Source organism: Sus scrofa, chromosome 9 (genome assembly GCF_000003025.6).
Source record: "Sus scrofa isolate TJ Tabasco breed Duroc chromosome 9, Sscrofa11.1, whole genome shotgun sequence".
NCBI lineage: Eukaryota > Metazoa > Chordata > Mammalia > Artiodactyla > Suidae > Sus > Sus scrofa.
Window position 1 is genome coordinate 121778761 of NC_010451.4, and position 22115 is coordinate 121800875.

The 22115-nt window shown below is 55.3% G+C and overlaps 1 protein-coding gene across 1 annotated transcript in view; it reads left to right on the top strand.

The window, feature by feature from the left end:
- QSOX1 (quiescin sulfhydryl oxidase 1) overlaps positions 312-22115 on the top strand; it is a 43758-nt gene continuing 21954 nt past the window's right edge. The window contains exons 1-5 of the mRNA XM_013989655.2: positions 312-384; positions 828-1382; positions 10597-10697; positions 20247-20292; positions 20816-20918. Of these exons, the coding sequence (XP_013845109.2) occupies positions 312-384; positions 828-1382; positions 10597-10697; positions 20247-20292; positions 20816-20918 (878 nt within the window). The remainder of the gene's footprint in view (positions 385-827; positions 1383-10596; positions 10698-20246; positions 20293-20815; positions 20919-22115) is intronic.

The window sequence follows — 22115 nt, forward strand, 5'->3', positions numbered from 1 at the left end:
GTGGAATCTTGGTTTTATTTACTGCCTTATCTTTTGTTCCTAGAACAGTGCCTGGTACCAAGAAACCACTCAATAAATGCTGGAATAACAAATCTAGTTTCCGATGGCTTACAGGCAAGGTGGGCTGACCCAGCAGACACAAAAGAAAATGATCATTTGTGATAACACTCTGAGGAACACCTGCTCTCCTTAAGATAACTCAGCATCAGAGCTGCAAAAGGTGGACCAGGGGAAGTTAATCATTAATACCTTAGTACACAGGAACACAAATGAGTTATAAGGGTACTAGTCAGAAGGATTTGTACGTGAAAATGGAGATCTGTGAGTGGGGATTTGGGCCGCTGGGAGCCCCAGTTGGAGGAATAGACCGAATAACCTGGACCTGTGAGTTGAGGAAACTGATTGCACCCAATGGGCCATGCAAATCTAGCCCAGCATAAGATGGGAGGGGGCTTCTCATTCATGATTAGGAAACCCTCAAACAATGTTTTCCTTAGATGATCACAGGCCTCCAGGGTGTGGGCACATCTGATGCCGTGGGGCTGTGGTGATGACACACTCAGAGACTGTCCTGCCACCTGTCCTTCTCCCTCACATGCATCTAATTCACAACCTCTTATCGTTTGGTGGGATCCCCAGAACTTTCCGGGAACAGCATAAATCGGTCCAGTCTATTCCAACGGACTCTTTTTCCGTTGGATTCGGGGGCCTGGGAGAAGCCAAATGACTTCCTCCAGTCCCCAGCAGCGACCGGGAACGCCGGTCCAGGATTCCGCCCGCGGATGTCGCACATCTTTCATTTGGCGGGTGGGGCCCCGCGGCCTGAGCTGTGCTCCCTGGCTCCCGGGGCCGAGGCGCGAACCGGCTAGCTCTGAGGTCTCCGCTGCCGGAACCAGGCGCTCTGGGCCGGGCCCGACTCCAGCGCCCAGCTCAGGCCCTCAGCTGCTCCCCCGCCCACTGGCCGCTGGCCGGAGGGCGGGGCGGGGCAAGGGGGCGGTGCCGGGCCTCGTTGGGCGGGACCACGTGGCTCCTCCTCCCGACGGAGGCAGGAGGTGCCGCCGAGCAGCTGGGCACCAACTCGTCTGAAACTTGCGAGCAGTGGTGGGCGAAGTCACCGAGGATGGGGTCGTGCGGCCGCGGCTCCGGGCCGCCGCTGTCGCTGCTGCTGCTGGCGGTGCTGCTGGCGGTGCCCGGCGCTGGCGCGGCCCCGCGCTCGGCTCTCTACTCGTCCTCTGACCCGCTGACGCTGCTGCAAGCGGACACGGTGCGCGGCGCCGTGCTGGGCTCCCGCAGCGCCTGGGCGGTGGAGTTCTTCGCCTCCTGGTGCGGCCACTGCATCGCCTTCGCCCCTACGTGGAAGGCGCTGGCCAACGACGTCAAAGGTGAGAAGCCGGAGGCGGAGGGGTGAGGAGGCCCGCTCTTCTCGCCACACCTGGGCGAACCTCCGCCTCGTGCCAGGCGGAGGCCCCTCCCGCGGCGCGCGCTTCCCCCTGCCCATCACCTCCGGCCGTCTTCCTCTCTGCCCCTCCCACTTCCCCCCCAGTTTCGCAGTCCTCAACTCCATATTTAGCTCCCGCCCCTCCTTGTCTTTTTCCCCTTGACGGGTGTCGAGAGTTTCTTTCCCCTCCCCGCGGCCTGGGTACCCGGACCTGCTCTGCTTTGCCTGTCGGCCCTCGGCCGGTTTACTGCCCCCATCCCTGCGACGTGGTCTCCTTTGTTCCTACTCGCTGACACCTTCCAGCTTCCTCTCGCCCAGCCTTGTGTCCGTCCCTTTACTACCAAGTTTCCCAGCTGCGATGGGATCAGTGCTGGGGAGAAAAGGAACTGATACTCATTCTGCTGTTCCCTCCCCCCAATTCCCACTCCCTCCTTTCTTTCCCCACCCCTGGTTAATTGACCCAGCTTTATCTTGGAGGCAGAGTTTCCCTGTCTCACTTCCTGGCCTCTCCGACCTGCTGCCTCCAGCTCTTAGCTTCTGGGCCACATCCTTCTCTGTCTTTCCGTTGGCTATGCACCCGCTCGGATCCTTCTGCTTTAACCCCATACGGCGAGACACTTGGCTGAGGGCAGCCTCTTCGTGTGTGTTTGGTCCTTGCTCCACTTTCCCATTCATTGGCCTGACCGCTGGTACCAGATTTCCTTGATTCTAAGGGAGGGTCAACTGTGAGGCCCACCATTCATTTACTAACACCTGAGGGGCTGAGCGGTAACACAAGCCAATAGATGGAGAGAGAATGACGGTGTAGTCTATTACAGAAAATGGTAACATTTTTGGAGTTCACCTGTGCGTCCATTGGTTAAGGACCTGGCGTTATCACAATAAGGGCTCAGGTCACTGCTGTGGTGTGGGTTCGATCCCTGGCCTGGGAACTTCCAAATGCCTGGTGGGCCAAAACAAACGAACAAAACAAAACACGAAAAAAGTAACATTTTTAAAAACGTAAGTTTTGAAGGGGTTCCCGTCATGGCGCAACGGAAACGGTCTGACTAGTATCCATGAGGATGCGGGTTCGTGCCCTGGCCTTGCTCAGTGGGTCAGCTGTGGTGTAGGTCCCAGACACGGCTTGGGTTCCCTGCTGCTGTGGCTGTGTAGCCTGGCAGCGACAGCTCCAATTTGACCCCTAGCCTGGGAACTTCTATATGCTGAAGGTGTGGCCCTAAAAAGCAAAAAAAAAAATTTGAGGTCGAGTAAATACAGTAACAAGAGCAATGAATGTTTATTGAGTGCTTTCGATATGGTATGTCAGACACCGTCCTGAGTAAGTCCCTGATGTACAATGTCTGAGAGTTTCCTTTCCGGAAGATGCCTGGCATGTCATCTGTCTGCTTAGCCCAGGTAGTGGGCATGTGGAGGGACAGGCATGGATGGGGTCGTGGTTTGCGTCTGATTTGCTGCTTCTGAAGGGAGTCACTTCCTGCTTGTGGTCCCTAGCCAGGCACCTGACCTTCAGTGGTCACTCAGTGAGGCCTGTGGGCATCTTAGAGAATAGGCCTCTTCCTGGAGAGGGGAAAACTGGAACCACTGTTCCCCTGCTGTCTTTTTTTTTTTTTTTTTTTTTTTTTTTTTTTTTTTTTTTTTTTTGCTTTTTTTTGCGTCCTGCGCATGTGGAGTTCCACTAGGGTCGAATCGGCTGTAGCTGCCAGCCTCGCCAGAGCCACAGCAACTCAGATCCGAGCCGTGTCTCACCTACACCACAGCCACGCAACACCATCTTAACCAGTGAGCAAGGCAGGATAAACCGCAACCTCATGTTCCTGTCGATTCGTAACCACTGCACCACGATGGATCCCCTGCTGTCTTTTTTGATAAACGCAACCGTTTTTGGTACAGGAGTGCTTTTGTTGATGTTGATTTTCAAATTCAGGCTCCCGCTTCCCTTGAGCAGCTTGTGCAGTGGTTCCTGAAGTGGCTAGACGGAAAGCTGTATCCATCTGTTATCCATATGGTGTTGGAAAGTATTTTTAAACAAAACCGATAAACCATTTTCCCTCTAAATTGCATGTAGACGTTTGCCTGCATGCCGCTCTGGTCCCATCACCCGCATGTGCTATGTCTCAGCAGTATTTCCCACTACTTCGCATCACTGTTTCGATGATGTCAGCACATCTGGTCAGGGTGGGAGGCAGGAAGAATGTTGAATGTGGAATTGGAACTCCTAAGGGGCATTAAGTGTTCAGGGGATACAGTGGGCCAGAACATTATAAAAATTCCTAGATCAAGAATTTTCCTAGCGGCCTAGCGCTTAAGGATTTGGCGTTGTCCCTACAGTGGCTCGGGTTCAATCCCAGGCCCAGGAGCTTCCGTAAGCCACAAATGTGCCAAAAAATAAAAAATTAAAAAAAAATATTACTAACATAAAATAAAAAATAAAGATTCCTAGATAAGTTTACACTGAGGCCATAAGACGCCGTTAATGGCCATAGATGGACTCAATCTAGAAAGTAATAACAACACAAAATAAAAAATAAACATTCCTAGATAAGTTTCCACTTTGAGGCCATAAGAAGTCTTTAATGGCCACAGATGGGCTCAGTCTAGAAGATTCTTATATCTTGAGAGTGCTGGACAGAAAGATTCACCTGCAGCTGACTCATGTGTTTGGCCTGTTGCAACGCAGAGTTTTCCAGTGAATTACACATCTAGATACTACCCCAGCCTGCTCTTGGATGAGTTGGCCTGCTTCCCACAGGGGTCTTTCTCCAGCGCATGGAGTAATCGTCTGTCCCTTAAAAAAAAAAAAAAAAAAAAAAAGGCAAAGTTACATCTTAACCTTCACAGGAAAATGTCTGTGGAGATGAACCACCGTCCATAGGCAGTGGGTGACGTGGGGAAACCTGGAGGTCCCCCATGAGCCGCGGGGGTGTCTGCCCTCTACGCGAGATCACGTGGCGGTGGGGGGAGGGCCCTGGCTGAATTGGGTGTTGACCTGCCTGTGATAAAGAATGCCTCCACTCCCATCCAGAGGGGTGTTTCCTGGTGAGGCCTTGCCAGGTCTCGGTATTCCGAGCTTCCTTGAGAAAGCGTGGTTGTGGGCCAGCAGAGGGCGGCTCTCCCACCACCCCGTGCCCGTGGGTGTGTGGCCTCTGCCCTCTGCCCTTGGTGTGTCTTGAGTAGGAATGGGAGCCTGTGGAAGGTCATGAGGGGAGAGAAGCCTTTTGCAACCTTGCCCAGCTGGCCTCGGGCATTGAATCGGACATTTCTTCAGTAACCTGCGGCCTGGCTTCTCTGGGGCAGTTACCGCGAGGGCAGAGCGCTTGTTCTCAGGACCTGGCTCACCCCTTTCTATTCCTGAGCAGCCCTCGTTGCCTTATCCTGTGTTTGGGAAATTGTGTTCATTTCAGACCTTTAGTCCTCTTCACTGGTTAATCAATCAGTAAATATTTATTGAGTGACCTCTGCGTGCAAAGCTTTGTTTACCTTACTCTTGGGCATCACACAGGGCAATGGGTACCAGTAAGAAGCTGTTTTTTAAAAAGAGTCAAAGGGGTGTAGCTCAGCCCTTTCTTGTGGGAGTTCGGGGAAGAGGGAGGTCACAGGTCCGGTCACCAAAGGCCTTCATCCAAGCAGTTATTTATTTATTACCCTTGCCTTATGCCAGCACTGTGCTAAGGGCCTGGACAGGCCACTGTTATGTAGTCTTTATGAGAAAATAGCTGAGCCATGGTTAGCTTTAAAACACGTACACACACATACACACACACACCCGTAACTCACCCAAGATTGCACAGATGTAGGAGAAAGTTCTTGAACCCAGAGCCAGAACTTCCTGACCCTCCAGAGCCTGGGCAGGTGGGCAGGTGGCCAGAGGAGGGAGAGTACTCAGGTGGGGAAATGGCCTTGCAGAGGCATGGAGATGAGATTTGTCAGGCATGGGTGACAGTGAGCAGGGCTGGTTTGCCTCTCTTTCTCTCCCAGGGCGTAGCCCGCCTCCCCTGCGGGTACCCCTGTCGTATGAGCGCAAGGCCTGGCCCAGGCTGGCACCTGCAGGTGCATGACCTGAGCCTACAGGATGCCACATGAGACCGGAGTGACAAGGCCTGCTGCTGCTGCAGCGGCAGCAGGTCCTCCTGACTCAGACCTCGGGGGTGAGCCGGGTGTGGGGGCAGGGGAGGCATTTTGTCCATGTCCTGACCTCACTGCCCAGAAGCCTGCACTGAGGAGGAAGGGATGTGAGGGTGACATCATAGCCCCGGCCGACTCCCTACGTCGGGAAGACTCAGGAGACTTGGGTGGGGCTGGTTCTGACCCCTCACCCTGACTGCCTTTCGGTGGTCTGGGTGGGTCTGGCCTTGATAGCAGCCCAGGCTGCTTAACACTCCGAGGCCTCATGGCCATTCTTCTTGGCAAGAGTGGTTTGCCATCCAGCACCCGAGTGCTTGTCAGGGCTGGAGAAGACTCCAGAAAAGTCTTCATCTGGGCCCTTGTTGGAGCCGCTTGGGAAACTGAGGCCCAGGATGATGTGTGAAGCTTCGACCAGTGACAGCCAGAAACAAGCCTTGTGACTCTGGGTCCAGTGCCCCTTCGTGGCCTTGTGATTGGGGGCGGGGATGCTGCCTGTGATTCCAGAAGGAGCCCGTCCTCCCGCCACAATGTCCCCCCCCACCTGCACAGAGTCCAACATCTGTCCATCCTGCACCTGCCGCCCCGCCCTTCCCCTCCACTTGCTCATTCACTCTGTTGTCAGGGGAGAGATGACCTGGCCAGGGCAGTAATGGCACCAGGAAATTTTTTTCTCCCCAAGAGTGGGGCTGGATGGAAACTGCCAATCCTTTTGGTGTCAGGCCTGCAGGTTGTGGTGTGAAGTCACCCAACACTTTAAAAGGCCTCTCTCTCCCTCTCTCTCTCTTCCCCTCCCTCCCTCTCCCTCCCTCCCTCTCTCTCTCTCTCTCTCTCTCTCTCTCTCTCTCTCTCTCTCTCTCTCTCTCGCTCACTCGCTCTCTCGCCCAGCCCTGGCCCTCTTCAACACCATGCACTGCACTGAAATGCAGCTTTGCTTTACCAGTGGGGCCCCCAGAGAAGGGTCCTCTCTGTTCTGGGACTGTTGGAGCATGATGAATCGTCAGGCCCACGGTGACACGTGTCAAACCACATCTTTATAGGTCATTATGGCTCATTAAGGTACTGACATTGATAGTCCTGAGAAACATTCCTCAGCCAGGGCTTTCCCAGCACCTGACTGGCCCCAGCCTCCCCCCTCCCCCTGCCCCCGGGGCTTAAAGAGAAGAAATCACAGACCTTCCAGAAGCCAGGGGCTGAGCACTCCCTGGCATCACCTCCCCGCAATCTGTTTACTAACACTCGCTCCACCCCGCCCCCTCCGAGAGTTTCCTGGTTGGGAAGCCAGCAGAGCTGTCTCTTAGGTCCTGGACCGTCTTGAGACCAGCAGGGGAGACTCGAATCCTGGGTTCAGACCTCACGTTCACCAGTGATGAGCTGTGCGCCTGGGGCGCAGTTGGCTGGGCTCTGTGTAACAGTCCAGGAAAGCAGGGGACACATCACACTACATGAATGAGGCACGTGATAAACTCCCTGGATGCATGATATTATCATCATCATCAGCTCACTAAGGCCCAAGCCTGTGATACTGTTGTGAGTTGCAGAGAATGGGGTATAACTGGCAGCCGAACTGTTTTCGCCATTCTCTCTCTTTTGCACAAGGTCGCGATTGGAGCACACAGCAAAAAATAGAAAGGTAGCGTCCTGACCCTGCTGAGGTGGAGGGAAGAAAGTGGGTTTTTGAGTCCAGTAGCCCTTGGGCAACGTGGTCTCTGTCCTCATTTGTACAGGGGAGGAAATGGTGCCCACTCTGCTGGGCTGGTGGAGTGAGAAAAATCAAGAATGCGCCGGGGGTGCCTGCTGCATGCCAGCTTCCTGTCCTCGCCCCTTCCTGACCTTTCAGAGTCTTTGTGCCCCGGGGCGCCCCAAGCACTGACTCTGGCCGCAAGGATGGCAGCCTACCCTCTTGGAGAAGAGAGGGGCAGTTGAGGCCTGCCGTCCTTGGTCACCCTGCCAGGTGGCCTTGTGAGACCCCCTGCCAGTGGCCCTGTCTGGTGGAAGGACACAAAATTGCCTCCAATCCGCCTTGTGTCTAATGACTTGCTGCCTCTTGAGAACAGGCAGGCCTCTCCTGAGGGTCTCCCCGAACAGAGTGACCAAAGCCCTTGATGCAGAGCCAAAGGAGCCAAGCTGGAATATCCCGGCCTTCGGGGTGACCTGTGCTTCCCACCCTCCCCTGGGCCTCCCTCCGCAGGGAAGGAGCCCTAGAAAGGAGGCCTGGGGTGCTCTGCCTGTGATCCAGGCAAAACCCTGTCCCTGGGCAGCTCCCTTCTTCTGCGTTCACGGATGACCCTACCTGGATCTGAGGCTAGAGGAAGTCTCAGAGAAGACGGTCCAGCCCTGGAGTAGCCCCTGGCCTGGGTCGGTTGGATAATTCAGTCAGTAGCCATTGAGCATCTGCTGTGTGCAGGGTAGTGGGGAAGCTGGGCAGGGAGGATGCAGGGAGAAAAGCCACCTAGCGATGGACAGGCTTGTAACTGTGTCGTAGAGATAAGAACAGGGCCCTGAGCCTGTGCTTGGAAGGCAGCTCTTCCTGGGGAAAAACTCCTATTGGAACTGAGTTATACCTGACAAACAGGAGTTTGTTGGGAGGATAAGGGTAGCTGTGGGAGTGGCCTGGACAAGCATTGTGCTTTCAAGGAAGGTGAAAACCCTCAGCGCTCCTGTTCCTGGAGCATAATTTAGGGAAGTGGGAAGAGGAAGCTGGTGGATGGGCAGGGACCAGATCAAGAATGCCTCTTGCCTGTAGGTTTTCTCCTAAGGGCAATGGGCGCCACCAACGAATATTGAATGGAGAGTGACATAACCAGATTTACAGACAGAAAATATCCCGCTGGCTGGGCAGGCTGGTCATAGAACACAGGAGAACCTTGGCCAGGAGGGAAATCGGACCTTTCATCTGGACAGGCGCTGCCCTAAGAAAGCCTGCCCTGGCTCACCAGGGGAGTGGGTTAGAGGTGAGGTCAGAGGAGAAGCTGGGAGCGGGGAGAGAAGTGGGGACGCAGGAAGGGACTTGGAGGAAGGGTGGACAGGAGACAGAAGCTGGCTGGGATGAGCCTTTCAGGTCCACGTGGCTGACCCGCCTGACCCTGTCCCTCCCTGGTGGCACCAGTGGGGGAGGGGGAGGGGGAACAGGGAAGGCAGGAGGGGTGCTGTCCCGAGCCCAGCATGGAGCAGACCCTGACTGCTGACCACAGCCACGTTTGCACAGGCTGCCCTGGCAGTTAGATCTCACGCTGCGGGAGACGGGCCAGTCCGGCCAGCAGGTGTTTGCCGCTCAAACAGCTGCCCTCCTGTACCAGGGGTGTGTGGTGAGATGAGGGGTCCAGAGTGTTGGGGAAATCGCATCCCAGGACATGGCTCAGCTGCATCTGTTGAACCCTTCCATTCGCCCCCCGCCCCTGCCACCATCCTCCCATCCCCACTCCCTCCCTCCCTCCCACCAGGATTCAGTGCCCAGAGCAGGTGTCAGCAAGAAAGGAGCAGGGAGAGAGGGGTGAGGAGAGACTGGGTGCTGCCTCCAGCCTGCCTCCCGGTCCCAGACCCTCTCTCTTGTGTCCGCCCAAGAAGGACCAGCTTAGTTGCTCTGAACCTTTAGAGCCTTTCCTTTGAGGGATGGGTTAGGGGTGTCTGGGAGGTACCCCGGTTCTTCATGCACCTGTCCCGGAAGTAAGAGTCGGGAACACTCCTCCCCTGGGCATCAAAGGTCCTTGGAGCTCTGGCGCCATCAGAAAGAATGGCTTTTCTGATGTCATAAGGGACAGATTCTGGGGCGAGGTAAGAGGTCCTGGCAAAGCCACGGGTCTCAAGGATGTTATTTGGATCTGAGTTTTCTGTAATTAGTGGGTTCTGGGGGGGCTGCCTGTGTAAATCCCCCCTCCCCATCCCGTGCTCCTGATGATGAGAGGAGGGCCCTGTGGGGAGCATATGTGCTGCCCCTCCCCAGGGAAGCTCCCTCCTTCCTTCATCTGCCCAGGATGAGGCTCTGCCTGCCTCTCTGCTGTCCACTGGTGTCCCCTCCTCGCTGCTCACACTGTGCCCTGTCAGCTCGACTAATGGTCAAGGCTCTACTCAGTTTCCACCTTTCCTGCCAGGCCCCTGCTTGGTCCCCAGCGCTTGGTCTCTCCTGCTGCCACATCCCTCCAGAGCCCGGTGCCACAGGACGTGGCACCAGCCCATCACCACCTCACCGTCTGCCCGGTTTCACGTGCACAGCCACCCTCCTGGAGGGAGCAGCCTCACTGTGACGTGGCACGTTGATGGGTGCCCCAGGGGAACCCGACCTGGAAGCAGAGTTCGGGAGGTCTGCCTGGTAGATGCGTTTGTTTTCTCTTTCTCAGCTCCTGGGCTGCGGCCCGGAACGGGGCCATTGTTCCCTTTGCCAGTAAGTTCCAGCGGAGGGAGGCCTTGCCGCCTGGGGTGGCTTCTTTCCCTGCGGCTTCTCCATCTCAGATATCTTCCCTTCCTCCCCTAGACTTCCTGCCTCGGTCTCTGGCAGGAGAGCCTGTCCCCAGTACCATATGTCCCACTCACCCTGGCTGGGCCCACTGCCAGCACCTGTGGCCGCAGAAGCCTTCATCAGGGATGAAGGGAACTCGAAACTGCTGAGGCTCGCCATTCACCCTCCTGGACCTGATCCTCCTGGAGAGCAGGCCGCAGGGACCGAGGCAGTGTCCCCGAGGCTTTGCCGCAGGCAGAGGAGCCTCTCACCCCCCTCTTAGCCCCTCCAGCCACCGTGCCCCTCCCCCACCAGAGCATAATGCAGAAAGACAGATGCCACTACGAGACAGCATGGCCCTCCTGAGCAGGTGGCTGGTGCTATTTCATTGCATCCTCAGCATGGGCTGTGTGCAGAATAACCCAACTGTCTCAGAGGTCCTTTTCTGGGGAAGGGGTGACCTATCTCCTAAGAGCTTTGGGGGCAGGTCCCCTGGGAGTTGGTGGCAGTGGGGTGTTGCACGGTGTTGGGGTGGGGGGCGAGGGAAGCAGGCAGAGGTGCCAGCCCTGCTCACTTAGCTCCGTGTCCTTTGTCCTTTCAGACTGGAGACCGGCGCTGAATCTCGCTGCCCTGGACTGTGCTGAGGAGACCAACAACGCAGTCTGCAGAGAATTTGACATCCCTGGCTTCCCGACTGTGAGGGTGTGTGACCAGGAGGGGCGAGGGACCTGGGGGGCAGCGCCGCTGGAGCGTGTTGCCTGCTGCTCTGAGCCACGCTGGCATCTGCCCGGCTGCTGAGCTCTGTAGGGTCCTCCCAGGCTTCTGGGCTTGACCTGTTTAAATCACAGCCCCTGGAGCACTGCTCCTGGATGAGCTGATTATTTTAGAGGCCGAAGGGGATGTGAGTTGGGAGGCAGAACAGAAAGAGGTTCCCTCGGTCTGGCCCAATCCCCCCCCCTTATAAGGGAAAAGGGGGGCTCCGTGTGGTTATGTTGGGATGGGCAGAGTTTAGCTGTTACGTGATCATCCCCTGGGCTGCCGAGAGCTCCCAGGGACCTCTTTCCTCTCCTCCTGACCTTCCAGCTGTAGAAGGCTGGTCTAACTCCTGTAAAACCAGGGTTCAGGCTCTGCCCCATCCGTGGGCAGGATCAGATGCAGGGAGCCTCATGGTCCCCCAGTAAATGACCCCAGAGACACTGGCAAGCCCCATCCTCATCAGGCAAGTGCCTCGAATCTAAGTGGCTTGGAAGTGCCCTGTCAGGAGAGCTTTACCCTGCTGTCTCAGGCAGCAGGGATCCCCATCAGGAGAGTTGTCACACCCAGCACATGAGGGCCCCGTCACCCCAGCTCTGGCTGCAAGTAGCATATGCTCTCTGATGATGCCTTGCCTGCCAGCCCGCTCACCGCAGGGCATCAGCTGCTTAGTCAACATCTGGGCCACTTCCAAGGTCTCACATCCGAGGCCCTGGGAAGCCCAGAGCCACAAGGCTTTGCCTTTAAACTTAGCGCCCTCCCCAGGGCTCAGGGCCAGCTATAATCCAGTTCTCTTCCAAAAGAATCCAAATCGCATCTCTCTCTACTGCCAGCAATAAATAATTAGTGTGCTCCCACCAGAATGGCATCTGGAATAGCGGTTTCCTCTGTGGCCACTAAGAATAATCAGGACATGCCTTTGAAAATAGAAAAGCCAACCATTGTCCCCAGGATAAGATATCTCTGAGTTTGATCCTGGAAAGAAGGTACCAGAATCTGGATTCTTGGTAGTCAAAGAATGAACTCCACGAACACACAGGCAGCAAGCAAACAGAGTCTTTATTAAAGAAAAGCAAATAGTTGGGAGTTCCCGTCGTGGTGCAGTGGTTAACGAATCGATTAGGAACCATGAGGTTGCGGGTTCGATCCCTGGCCTTGCCCGGTGGGTCAAGGATCCGGCTTGCATGAGCTGTGGTGTGAGCAGACGCGGCTCGGATCTTGTGTTGCTGTGGCTCTGACATAGGCCGGGGGCTACAGCTCTGATTCGACCCCTAGCCTGGGAACCTCCATATGCCGTAGGAGCGGCCCAAGATATGGCAGAAAGACAGAAAGAAAGAAAAAAAAGAAAAGAAAGAAAAGCAAATAGCTCCCAGGACGGGGGGTGGGGGGTGGGGGGGAAGAGCCCCGCTTTCCTATTGTCCTTTAGGGATTTTTATCTCTAAAGATGGGGGGGTGGTACCAACATGGGGTCCCCTTGGCCTTGCTCAATTACCTGTATCAGTCCTTGTCCAAGATGGGTTTTAGGGTTGGAAAAGTCCCCTGTACGTTTTATGGTTTCTTTGTCCTTTTCTTGGATTAAGTCACCATTCCTCTCATTCCTTTTTTATCAGTGGAGGAGTGGGCTAGAGATTCGCATTTCCTACAGTAAACAAAGTCTGTGGGGAGTTTGCATTTCCTATAAGAAGACAAGGCCTGCGGAGGGGTTACTGCCTAGAGCCCTTCAGCCACAAAGGTTAATCAAAATCCACATCAAAGGACTACATCGGAGCCCCTGCTCCTCCACTAACAACCTGAATTAATATTCTGCCTCAAGGTCAGGGCCTTCAGTCGACAGGCAGAACCCTGAGCTGGATCTGAGCCTGGTGATGCCAAGTAGAATTCTTCTCAAAAGCAAGCCTCCGGCCCCCTCCAGCCCCCGTCCAGCACTAACTCCATGTCAGGCTGTTGTCTGTTCTCGCAGCCAGTGAGATCCTGCTGGGTTTGGGGGCGAGCCTCCTGCCGTGCTGCTCCCATTACCGCTTAGGCTCCAGCCCGCTGGGACCAGGCTGCCTGGGGAAGTGTCCTGAGCCAGCAGTGACGGCTGTAACCTTTAGAGGTGGTGGCAGAGAGATTGTTTATCAACCCTCTCTTTTGAGTACAAGACTTCCCTGGCAGGGCCATTGCCCTGTCCTTGGCCCCAAGGTCTGTAACTTCAAATATTCAAAAACACTCTCCGAGGGGGCGGATGGAGCTCTCTGTTCCTGCTGCTGAGCCAGGGCCGGCAGCCCCGCCCGGGAAGCTGTGGGAAAACCATTGTGGCAGCCGGAGTCCCTGCTCCCAGGCCAGTGATTTTCCTCCCAGCGAGCACTCCACGCAGGGGTGCAACCCTGCCAGCACCCCACCCCCCCACCCCAGGCGAGGGAGGGCTTTCTGTTTCTGTCTGGGAGGCAGTGGGTGTGAAGCAGGCGGCCCAGGTACATCAGGCAATCCAGAAGCTTCTCAGCGCCTACCCCAGTCACGCAGCACACGCCGCCTGAGTGCCTCCAGCGATGAATCAGATTAATCATCTCCTCCGCCACCCAGCCGCCTGTGGGAGGGGTGCGGGGAGGGCCCTGAGCTGGTCTCCTTGACCTCCCCCTGCCTGGACATGGGCAGCCCCCCCAGGCTGGGCTGGGCTGGCAGTCACCTGTCCATTTCTTAAGAGCTGCAGAAACCAGTGTCGCGGCCTCCCTCGGCCAAGCCCTCCGAGGCTCCCGCTGTTCAGTTTGGGCAGGAAGAGGTAGGCAGGTTCTCCTTAGGGCTCCGGTCTAGGGCACAGTGGCTCGGGCTCCTGGTGGGTCTCTGCTTTAAGGCCCGAGCTGTTGGAACACATGTCACTCCTGTGACCCACAGTATTGACCGTGAGATCCAGAAATTGGTTTGTATCTGTTATCCCTAAACAACAAATGTTTCATAAAATCATATTCTTAGTAAGTGCAGCACACTGATATTTTCCGTTCTATTTATTTATTTTTTTTAAATACTGTGATTCACTAAAGCGATTTTACAGCTTACCACTAGATTGCTTCTAGTGTTTGGAAAACACTCCTCAGATTCCAGATCTCCAGGGATTCTGGCCCATTGAGAACCCGGTGTGCCTGTGGGCAGCGTGGCTGGACTCCCTAGAAAGCAGTGCAGACCTTGGAGGTGGGCCTGGCTGTCAGCAGGACGGAGAGACAGCCCTGTCCCTCTGTCTTCTGTCCCCTGTCCTTCCTCCCTCCCACAAAGGCTGCAAGAAACTCTAGGATGAGGACATGTTTGAACAGGGAGAAGTGAGAGTGTTGCTGGGGTGATGGGGACAGACCCATGCGAGAGTCTGGCCACCCCCAGTGACATCTGTCATTGTCCTCTTTCCTTTGCTTCCTGCCCTTTGTCACTGTGAGCAAACATTACGCTTCCACTAGCCCAGCCTGTTTAGCAAACACCTGGCCCTGCAGGGCGGACCAGCTATGTCAGGGCCCCATCAGCCTGAAGCCAGGGCCCAGCTGGAAGAGAACAGAGCCGGGGAGAGCCTTGTGGCTGGTTCCCCCTGGCACCACGGGGACCTAGAGGCTGGCATGGTCCATGACCATTTGTCATGGTCACAGGAGTGCCCCTCCATGGGTAATGGGACAGGACCCTTTGTAGCCAAAGGCTGGGCTGGGTCAGGATTACTGGAAGCAGCAGCATTGGTTGGGAGGGGACAGACGTTTTCCCTTCATAAGGTTCTGAGGAGCTAATTGATGCGACTTCATATCCCGGCTCCCCTGCTTACGTCTGTGACTCAGGAAGCCGCCCAGCCTCAGTTTCCTTGTCTGGAAAATGGGATGATGATATCTACCTAAGAGGATTGTCGCCGTGTGTGAACTGAGGTTTTTAGCAGAGACCCCAGTGTATGACTCCAGGCTCCATAAATGTTACTTGTCATCCTTCTCATCGCCCCATGGGCAGGGTAGCCCGTCTGTGATGCGGCGTCTGAGGTGGTCCGTCCATCAGCAGCTGTTGAGTGAATGTTTGCTGGGGGCACAGCACGGTGCTCACCGTAAACCCTGGCCAGAAACGCAGTTGAGGTCGGCCAGACAGGAAAGTGCCCTCTGCAGGGGCCCTGGGAGCCCCCAGCCAGTCGACAGGCGGGGGCTACATGTACACAGTGAACGCTGGGGGGATTTGCTGGGCTCACCCATCTCTTTTTCTCCCCCATCAGAGGGGGCAGCATGTGGCAGGAGGTGTTCTTGGAGGAGGGGGATTAAGGATGGGTGGGATTTGGTTGGGAGAGAGCAGAAGTGTGGGGAGGGGAGGAGGTGAGAGCAGCAGACGTGGGAGGAACTGTGGAGAGTTGAGAAGCCTGGCCTGGCTGGAGCAGAGTCTCCTGTGTGGGGCAAGACAGGGCCCTGAAAGCAGGGAGCCCAGGAATGGCCGGCTCATGAGTTCAAGGCCGGGAGGGAGGCTACAGAGTCTAGGCTGTTCTTTTGTGTGACTCTCATTAGATGGTGTGACATCAGGGATGGGGACAGGACTCAGATGTTCCTGCCTCTCTCTGGAAAAAGGGGGTCTCAGCAGTCACCTGCACTCTCCCAGGCATCTCCTTCACTGATGGTCCACAAGGTAGGCACCGTTAAGCTACTGCATCCTCACGGGTTCACCAGAAGGTATTTCAGGGTCATTTTCCTCAAAGCTTGTTTAAATGCTTGGATTCGGCACCATTGACGGTCGCCACTGGCAGGTGTGCTTTCTGCTTAGACTTACTGGGCCCCTGGGAAGCCAACTGTTCCTGGATAGGTTGGTAAAGACCTGCCCAACGCTATCTGGTCCCCTGCCCTTGTGGGGGACAGGGAGGATTCCAGGGGCTGCGAGGTTAGGGAAAGCGGAAGCTCCTGTGTAAAGTGCCGAGAGAAAGCAGAAGGGGTGCCAACTGCTTCTGGAGGAAAGAAAACTCACTGCTGGAGTTTTAATTGGGTCTGTTTCCAAGGAGTGGTGGCGGTTTCCTTTGGGTAGGGCCCACGCCTCCAACAGCTGACTTAATCAGGATGCATATTAATAAGGGGACAAAAATGCGCCCTGACTTGATTTTAATATGATTTTTACATGAGCTTCCAAGCTGATCAAAGGATAGAGATTCTCTGTTTAAATGAGCAGCTGTCTTTTGAGTGTTTCCAGGTCCTAGACACTGTGCCAGTCGCCGTGGGGCTTGTAGAGGTGAGAAAGCTATAGTTTTGCCCTCCCAGTTGGAGGTGGATGGATGGAAAATTTAGGCTCAAGTCCCTGTAGCTGAAATGTAGGGAATGAGGGGCAGCGGGAGGTAGTGTGGAGGCAGATCCTCAGACGCTGTGACGTGGGACATTATTCATTGGCAGTAAGTAGGGAGTCATGGGAGGGATTTGAGGACGAGTGATAGGATGAGTCCAGAGATGTCCCTTAGAAACGTAAGCAAAGGAGTTCCTGTTGTGGCTCAGTGGAAATGAATCTGACGAGTATCCATGAGGACGCGGGTTTGATCCCTGGCCTCACTCAGTGGGTTAAGGATCTGGCACTGCCATGAGCTGTGGCATAGGTCACAGATGCAGCTCAGATCCCGCGTTGCTGTGGCTGTAGTGTAAGCCAGCAGCTGTAGCTCCGATTCGACCCCTAGCCTGGGAACCTCCATTTGCCGTGGTGCAGCTCTAAAAAGCAAAATAAATAAATAAATAAATAAATAAATAATAAATAAAATAAAAAATAAATACAGGTAATGGCTAGAGAATGAGAAGATGGAGCATATTACCGCATGAGCTGGGGACAGGAAGTAGGTGGTAGGTCCTGGTCTAGACAAGGCAACTGGTCTCAAAGACTGTAGAAGAGACATCACAGAGGTCAAGTTCACAGAACGCAGGGCTTGTGAGAGAGGGAGATGATGGTCTGGGTGGCAGGAAGGAGGGCGATCACTGGGTGAGATAAGGAACACAGGTGGAGAAACAGGTTAGGGGAGGGGTGACTCAGTCCTGGAGAGTGTGTGTGTATTGGGTGGGGGGCCTGACACCTGGAAGAAACAGAAGACGGGTGAGGACCCGAGCCAGAGGGTCCAGATTGCAAGCCATTTAAATAAAAGAGTTGAGGAGTTCCCGTCGTGGCACAGTGGTTAACGAATCCGACTAGGAACCATGAGGTTGCGGGTTTGGTCCCTGCCCTTGCTCAGCGGGTTAAGGATCTGGTGTTGCCGTGAGCTGTGGTGTAGGTCGCAGACGCGGCTCGGATCCCGCGTTGCTGTGGCTCTGGCATAGGCTGGTGGCTACAGCTCCGATTCGACCCCTAGCCTGGGAACCTCCATATGCCGCGGGAGCGGCCCAAGAAATAGCAAAAAGACAAAAATAAATAAATAAATAAATAAAAGAGTTGACATTGGCAAGGGAGACAAACAGTGGGTTTGTTTGTATTTTCACCCATTTATTCACTCATTCATTCAAAAAAAAAAAAAAAAATAGACCAAGCCCCTCATTTGTGAAAGCGCCTCTTGGGCTTTGTAAACAGAAGAGTGTCCCGATCTGCTCCGTGGCTGGAGGAGAGACAGGGCAGGAGATGGCAAGGGCCACAGACACCGGAGCAAGGTCACGGGTGAGGTTGGGACAAGGACGAGGGACAGTGTCAGGCAGACTAATCGGAGTGGTGACATGATGGCAAAAAGGGAGCATATCGGGATGATACGGCACAAAGCAGTCTCGGGGGGAGAAGCAGGTGGTGATAGCATCAGATGCTGCAGAGAGAGCAGGAGGGCTGGATGGTCATCAGACCGGCCACGGAGAGGGTCCGCCAAGCCGTCCTGGAGCAGTCACAGCTCAGGGGTCAGGGCACGGGCCTCAGTCAGCTTCCCAGGAAGGCAGAGAGGAATTCGGAGGACTAAGCAGACAGTGTTTGGAGGAGTTTGGCATTGCGGGGAAACGGGCTGCAGTACCTGCAGAAGGAAGACGGCCTCGCTCTGTTCCCATCCTGCTGCCCTTCCTGTTCTTTCTTTCTTCTTTCAATATATATATATATTTTTTTTTTGGTTTAGTGTTCAAAAATTTATTTATTTGTTTGGCCGTGCCCAGAGCACGCAAAAGTTCCTGGGCGAGGGATCGAACCTGCCCCACAGCAGTACCACCACCAGGTTCTTCACCACTAGGCCACCAGGGGACTCCTCTTCTTTTTTATTTCTTAAAAAAATTTTTTTTTGGCTGTACCCACAACATGGGCAATTTCCCAGGCCAGGGCTCTAGCCTGTGCCCCAGTTGTATCCACAGCCACAGCAGTGACAATGCCGGATCCTCAACCCACTGAGCCACAAGGGAATTCCTCTTTCTTCTTTTTAAAAAAAGTGTAAGAGTTCCCTGGTGGCCTGGTGGCTATGGAGTTGTCACTGCTGTGGCTTGGCTTCAATCCTTGGCCCAGGAACTTCCACATGCATGGATGTGGCGAAAACATTTAGCTGAGGAGGATTTGCATCCATTGGCGGGCATAGGAAAGGAGCTGGTAGACAGGGGAAATGAAAGATTAATTGGTAGGAAAAAATTCCTATAGAATGTGAGGTGTGGGAACCAGAGCTCAGGAAGGTGACGAGGAAGCTCCTGGGGACAGAAAAGAAGTGTGGGATGTCACTGGAGGGAGGGGGAGGCCTTCCCTGAAGCACTGCACCCCGTGGAGGAGGGGACTTTGGGGTTCTGCACTCCTCTATCAGAGGCTCCGGCTGACCCCCCCTGCTGCACCTGGCTGGCGCCTTCAAAGGCTCAGCTGGGGCCTGGGGAGGACCTTTTGCTGGAGGTGATGCCAGCCCCTCTTCATAAAGCACCTGCTCAGATTTGAGAAGCCTGATGGTTGAAGAAGCGTCTCCACGCTGCTTTCCAGTAACTGACAATAACCACTAAGGGCGTGAAGATCGTCCTCCGGGTTTTTATTTGGGAGGAAACCAAACCCCACATCGGTGCATCTTTTACTCTGACTCTGAGAAACGATGTCAGCCCGTAAATGCCCTAACTTGCTTTGTCTGCTCGATCGCGTGTCACGATCTTAGAAATTAATGCTCGTTTGTCCAGTATAAGCTAGCATGTCATTTTCATTAATTCCAATGTGTTGAGTATCTGCAAAAACCACTCTTATAAATGTATGTGGCATGTGTCAATGGATGGTTGCCACCCAGAATAAAAGTTTATACTAACGCTCGAATAGAGAATAAAGCAGTGAGCAGGTGCTGGGTCCAGATGCGAGCAGAGGGAGCAGGAGAAGGTTGCAGGTGGGGAGAGAGGACGATTTCTCTGCATCTTTGTTTTTCACATGGGAGGGGCGGCAGGTGGGCCTCCAGATTTCAGCCGTCTGCCTACCAGTGGCTGGAACAGCGGATCTAGCTGATCAGGGTTTCCTAGTGAGTAAGAGGGAGGAGCAAGGGAAGGGATGATGATGGTGGCGATGACGTTAACATTTATTGATTTCTTACTGTATGCACCAGGGACCACGCTCACACTTTAGAGGTATTGTCCTTGCATCCTCATGGCAATTCTCCAAGGTCGATGATGTCATCCTCATCCTAAAGATGGGAAGGTTCAGAGAGGTTAATCGCTTGTCCAAGGTCACACAGCAAGAGCATAGCAGAAGCAGGCCTTGAGCCCAGGTCTGGTAGACCCTAGGGCCTACACTCAACCACCAGCTTGAGATAAGGCAGCACAGCCATCCTGTTGGAGAAGGAGTCTTCTTCCCAGCCTGTAGGCTCTTCCCCAGGCGGTTAAGAGGCTGTCTGCAAGGACAGCTGAAGTCCGTTCCCTCCTCAGCCCAGGGCAGAGTTCTGGCAGCTCTCTCACCCCTTAGAAGGGAGCCCAGATTCTAAGGAGTTGTCCTCTCTCCAAAGTGGTGACAGACTGGGCCTGGGTGTCGTGTACATGGGGAAGGAATTAAGCTGGCCCATCTGTAACAGGGCTTGTGTCTTCAGGGGTTCAGGCCACCCCTCCTTAGGACAGAACTGGAGGGGTGGCATCGTCCAGACTGGCTGGGGAGGACACTTCCAGGAAAACACAAAGTATCTCTGGAGCCAGGCTGGGAGTCCTCCGTGGCCAGAGATGCCAGCCCCCCTGCCCCTTTTCCAAGATAAGGAGCAAGGGCAGATGGCTTTGGGGGGCAGCTGGCAGCTGGCATCTTCCAGGGGGTGAGCTGGGGTATGAAGTGAGGTCGCTTTATTTTTCCAGAGGGATCTGCATCATTCATTCAGAGGATAACTCTGTGCTGGGTACCAGTCACCTCGTGCTAGGGACCAGTGCCGCATAGGAAAGTGTCCGAGCTGCAGCTCTCTGGGTGCTCCAGGGCTGGGGGGACAGGGATCAGGGGTGAGGATGCTGGGGAGGGGAACCAGTGCCCCCCTTGGCTGAGGCTCACGAAAGTTAAGTCATTTCCCCAGGGTCGCCCCGTCGAGTAAGCAGCTGGGTCTCAAAGGCAGACCTGGCAGGCGCGGGGGTTGTGCTCTGGGGTCCCCGTGTCACTCATTCTTGCCTGTGTGTCTGCTTCCAGTTCTTTAAGGCCTTTTCCAGGACCGGCTCAGGAGCTACCCTGCCAGGTGGGTGTCCCGGCTCATGGGGGATATGGGAACTGCCAACATTGTCCCCTCCCTCTCTCACCTGGGCTGCTTCCAGGGTAAAGAAAGCCCATCAGGGTCGGCGGGGTGAGGCGTTCCCCGGGGAAAGCCAAGTTTGTGTTTCCCCGGACCTGTCCTCCGCAGCCAGTCTGGACGATGCCTTTGGGAAGATGAGGCTGAAGAAGCGCTTGCATCTGGCTCCATCCTGGGAAGCGGGGAGGGTCACCTGTTCCCGGAATAACCCTTTGTGTCTCAGTGGGGTCGGCATCCAGAGGGGCAGCTGGACAGCATGGGGGAGCCCTGGGGGCCCAGAAGGACTCTCTCCTACCCTGAGGGAGGGGTCCCCCTGCAGTGCCTCAGGCCACAGGGGTGGCCCCAGCCCACACCCCTTGGGCTCTGTTGTGCTCAGAACTAGCTCCTGCCCTGGGACCTTTGTGAGGGAAGCTGAGGGGGGCACTGGGATTGATCTCCTCACATGCCTCCCTGTGTTCGTCTTCATTTGCAGTGGCTGGTGCCGATGTGCAGACGCTGCGGGAAAGGCTCATTGATGCCCTCGAGACCCACAGTGACACGTGGCCCCCCGCCTGTCCCCCGCTGGAGCCCGCCAGGTATTTGGGGCTGAGGCAGGCCTTGCTTGGGGGGTATGGCAGGACCACAGGCAGCGGGGCCAGGGCCCGGGTTGATTCTTCCTGTTGTCTATACAGCTGAAGCCCGGTGCTGCCCAGAGCAGCTGGTGGAGTCTTCCTGTTGCTGCAGGTCCTACCCCAGGAGCCCTGACTTCCTGGGGCTGATGGGGGCACAAGGGTGCATCGCAGTGGTGGGGAGGGAAAGGACGGGCGGGGATTCTCTGGGTCCCTCCTCCTGCTGCCTCTCACAGCCTGTGCTCAGAAACACTTGGGGGAGGCAGCGGGGTCTCAGACGATCTGACCCAGGGAGGGTCACTGAGAGGGTGGGCGTGGGGAGGAAAGAGGGAGAACAAATGCCATTTCGAGGAAAGGGAGTGGCAAACTGAGAAGCACAAAGCCCTATAAAATGAAGGTGGTCGTCTCCTGAGCAGTGGCTGCGACTGGGGGCTGCAGAGGTTACCCTGCTCTCCATGCCACAGAGCGTCCGGTGGCTGGCCTCCTCCTGTGTCTACCTGCCAGGCGGGCTGCCAGGATTGCCTGTTTTCTAGGGCATCAGGATAATGAGGTGCATGGCGTCTCACCCTAACTCCCCCACCTTTGCAGACAGGTGGATTGAAGACATGAGGTCCTGCCCTTCTGGATGAGAACGTAGGACAGGAGAAAGCCTACCTTAAAGGGCCAAGAAGGAACAAATCTAGGTACCAGCTGGGACTCCTAGAGGGAGCCCAGCCTCAGATCACAGTGAAAGTTCCAGGCGCTGCGAAGGCCTCATGCGGCAGGCACGGGTGCTGAAGGCCCCCCAAATTTGTGTGCTGGGGTCTTGAAAGCCATAGCCTTGCTAAGAGATTGTGTTTCCAGATGTCAGTTGGTGTCGAATCAAATTCACGATGAGTCTTAGCACCGTTCCCAATTCTCCATCTTCCCAGAGGGGCTCTCGGAGACCCTGGACTTGGTAGAGAAAGGGTCTTGGTGCAGTTTGGGGGCTCCACAGCCAGTCCCCACGTCTGCAGGAAACACTCATGCCAGCCTCCGCCCTGCCCCTTTCTTCCTCCATTTCTCAACGACTGCGTCTCTGTCCCTCTCTCTGACACCACCCCTCCCTCGTGGTGCCTTTTCGGCCCGGAGGGATCACCAAAGCAACCGATCCTTTGAACCTGCCAGCCTCTCTCAAAGGGATCC